At 38.8% G+C, this 2,364-nt stretch overlaps 2 protein-coding genes across 2 annotated transcripts; one reads left to right on the forward strand and one right to left on the reverse strand.

Moving 5' to 3' along the window:
• Window positions 1-52: 52 nt before the first annotated feature.
• JH06_5350 (vesicle-associated membrane protein) lies at window positions 53-374 on the forward strand (the record flags this gene model as incomplete). Its single annotated transcript, XM_014669319.1, has 3 exons — window positions 53-157; window positions 212-280; window positions 312-374. The coding sequence occupies 3 exons, from the start codon at window positions 53-55 to the stop codon at window positions 372-374; spliced, it is 237 nt and encodes a 78-aa protein (XP_014524805.1).
• A 30-nt stretch (window positions 375-404) lies between these two features.
• JH06_5351 (NAD+ synthase) lies at window positions 405-1,318 on the reverse strand (the record flags this gene model as incomplete). Its single annotated transcript, XM_014669320.1, has 4 exons — window positions 405-914; window positions 945-977; window positions 1,048-1,258; window positions 1,290-1,318. 4 exons carry the CDS (start codon window positions 1,316-1,318, stop codon window positions 405-407), a joined length of 783 nt encoding a protein of 260 aa, XP_014524806.1.
• Between the last annotated feature and the right edge of the window lie 1,046 nt (window positions 1,319-2,364).

Here is a 2,364-nt window from a genome sequence, read left to right on the forward strand (position 1 = left end):
ATGTGTTGTGGTGACTTGTAGAGATCGTGCCAAGACTGCTCAAGCATTTGCAATGTCCGACTTCTCTTCTACGATTAGTCAATTGATGTCCAAGTGGAATGATCCGAATGCTGATGCTGCTACTCGTGTACAGCAGAAGTTGGATGCTGTGAAGGGCGTTATGATTGACAATATTGGTTGAACTGGATTGTTGGTGTGAGATGTAGATAAGATTATTGATCGAGGTGAAAAATTGGATATTATCGTAGATAAAACAGATGCTTTAGCAGATACTGCTGATGTAAGAGTGAGAGAGATTGGATTAACTGTAGTTGTTCCGTTCGGATGCCAAGAAATTGAAGTGTGAGGAATTGAAGAAGAAGCTGAGACTGTAATCATTATCGTTATTATCCTTCTCATTGTAATTATGAATTCGGGAAAGTAATTGTGTATTCTGTTTGGTTCCAAACAATCCATAGTACATTCAGATTCATAGGTCCATTGAGTTTGTGAGCATTGCGACGATGTACAGTCTCACAAATGTCCTTGTAATGGTTCCATTCTTTCAATGTCTCTTCATCCATTGATTCCACAAAACCCTTCTGATCTTCCTCACTCTGTTTCAGATACCATCCTGTATACAATTCCACAAAGTCATAACTCACTCCCAATTCTTCTTCATCTGTCTGACCATCCCATAGATCAGCAGAAGGAGGAGAACGCAGAATACTCTCAGGAACACCTAACTCAGCTCCAACTTTGAACACTTCACTCTTGTGGAGGTCACTGATCAACTGTACATCCACAACACCATCTCCTGCTTTACAGAAATATCCCAAATAACCATCTTCATCATGATTCCCTGTTCCCAGCACAATGCACGGAGTTCCACCTTGGCTCAACAACTGAGCAACATAATAACCAACTGGAGTTCGCTGACTATCACTCTATCAACACAAACTTACCATATACGAACGGAGTTGACCACTAGCAAAGGCCTGACCTTCAACTCCAACACTATCATCAACTATCTTCTTCTAGCTCTTATAAGACATTAAAGAGTCATACAAGACTATCAAACACACTTGTCTGATCGATCACAACCAATTCAACTCCAAATGCCTTTGCACACTCTGCAGCACGATCATATGCCCATTGGGAACTATGAATTGGTTGAGATATCCCAAGAATGCGCTTTAGTGGCGAAGAAGGAAGATCCATCGAACGTTTCATTAATCCTAATGTCACTGCTGAATCAATCCCTCCCGATACAGATACTCTAGGGCTCAAAATCACTCGATATCACAAACACAGCTGCTTTTAGTCCACACCGTTTCATATAGTCATTAAACAGTGTACACTTATCATTAATCCATTTTGCTGCATTGAAATTGCGTTCTTTCTGTTTCATTCAAACAAATCCTCATTCATACGCGGTACACATCAAGAGCATGTTGAAGAAATTCTTTCATTTGAATAACCTCGATCTGAAGAGAAAACTCCTTCCAATAATCAACAATGATCGATTTCTATTATAATCATATCCAATCAATCACTAAACAGATAGAGATGAAGATCAATAACTACAGATGATTTTGTTGATTTGAATATGGAATTGATTGAAGTGAAGTCATTGAAATCAAGTAGAAGAGGACAAAGTGATTGTCAGAATTGACTCTTGTTGCTCATGATCTGTATTCCATTGGTTTTAAATGAATCAGGACAAGAAACTGTTGATTCAAAGGAAGGAAATGATGACTAGTGGGTACTTATTGAGTTGCAAGGCAAACTACATAACATTGATGGAGATGGATTTTGTGGAATTGATTTGGGAACATTAGGATGGGTGGATGTGAGTATTTGTTGACTCAGAATGAAGTGAAGGGAAATCCAGTACTGACAATTGGAAATCATTTATGCGAGGGTAAAGTGATCAAATTGCGAAAACCACTTGCAAGTGAGTCTTGAAGGATTTGTTGAATGTAGTTATGCGACGAATCAAGAAAACAGAGTCTTCAGAAGCAGGTCTAATAGTAGAAAGGAGACTAATGACTAGGTGTGGAATATGTAGTTGAGGCAATGATAAAGGAGAAGTATCTGTTCAGTGCTCGTCCTAGGCCTTTGCTTCGATGAGAGTTGGAGTAGTCTTTGCAGAATCTGTGATAATAGTACTATGCTGTGTAAATTGTCCTATATATCTGTTTTTGAATGGATATTTGTTTATTAAAGTCAAAACAAATGAGAATGGATAGAACACTTCGGAATAGGCAGTGGCGAATCATGCAGTTGAATTTACAGTGACTGAATCGACCGTGAAGTGCTTTTTGGACAGAAAGCGGTTTGGTTGTTTGGGAGAGTTAGAGGATGGTATGTAGATGAATATAA

The sequence above is a fragment of the Blastocystis sp. subtype 4 genome (assembly GCF_000743755.1).
Source record: "Blastocystis sp. subtype 4 strain WR1 chromosome Unknown seqid_0679, whole genome shotgun sequence".
Classification (NCBI taxonomy): Eukaryota; class Bigyra; order Opalinata; family Blastocystidae; genus Blastocystis; species Blastocystis sp. subtype 4.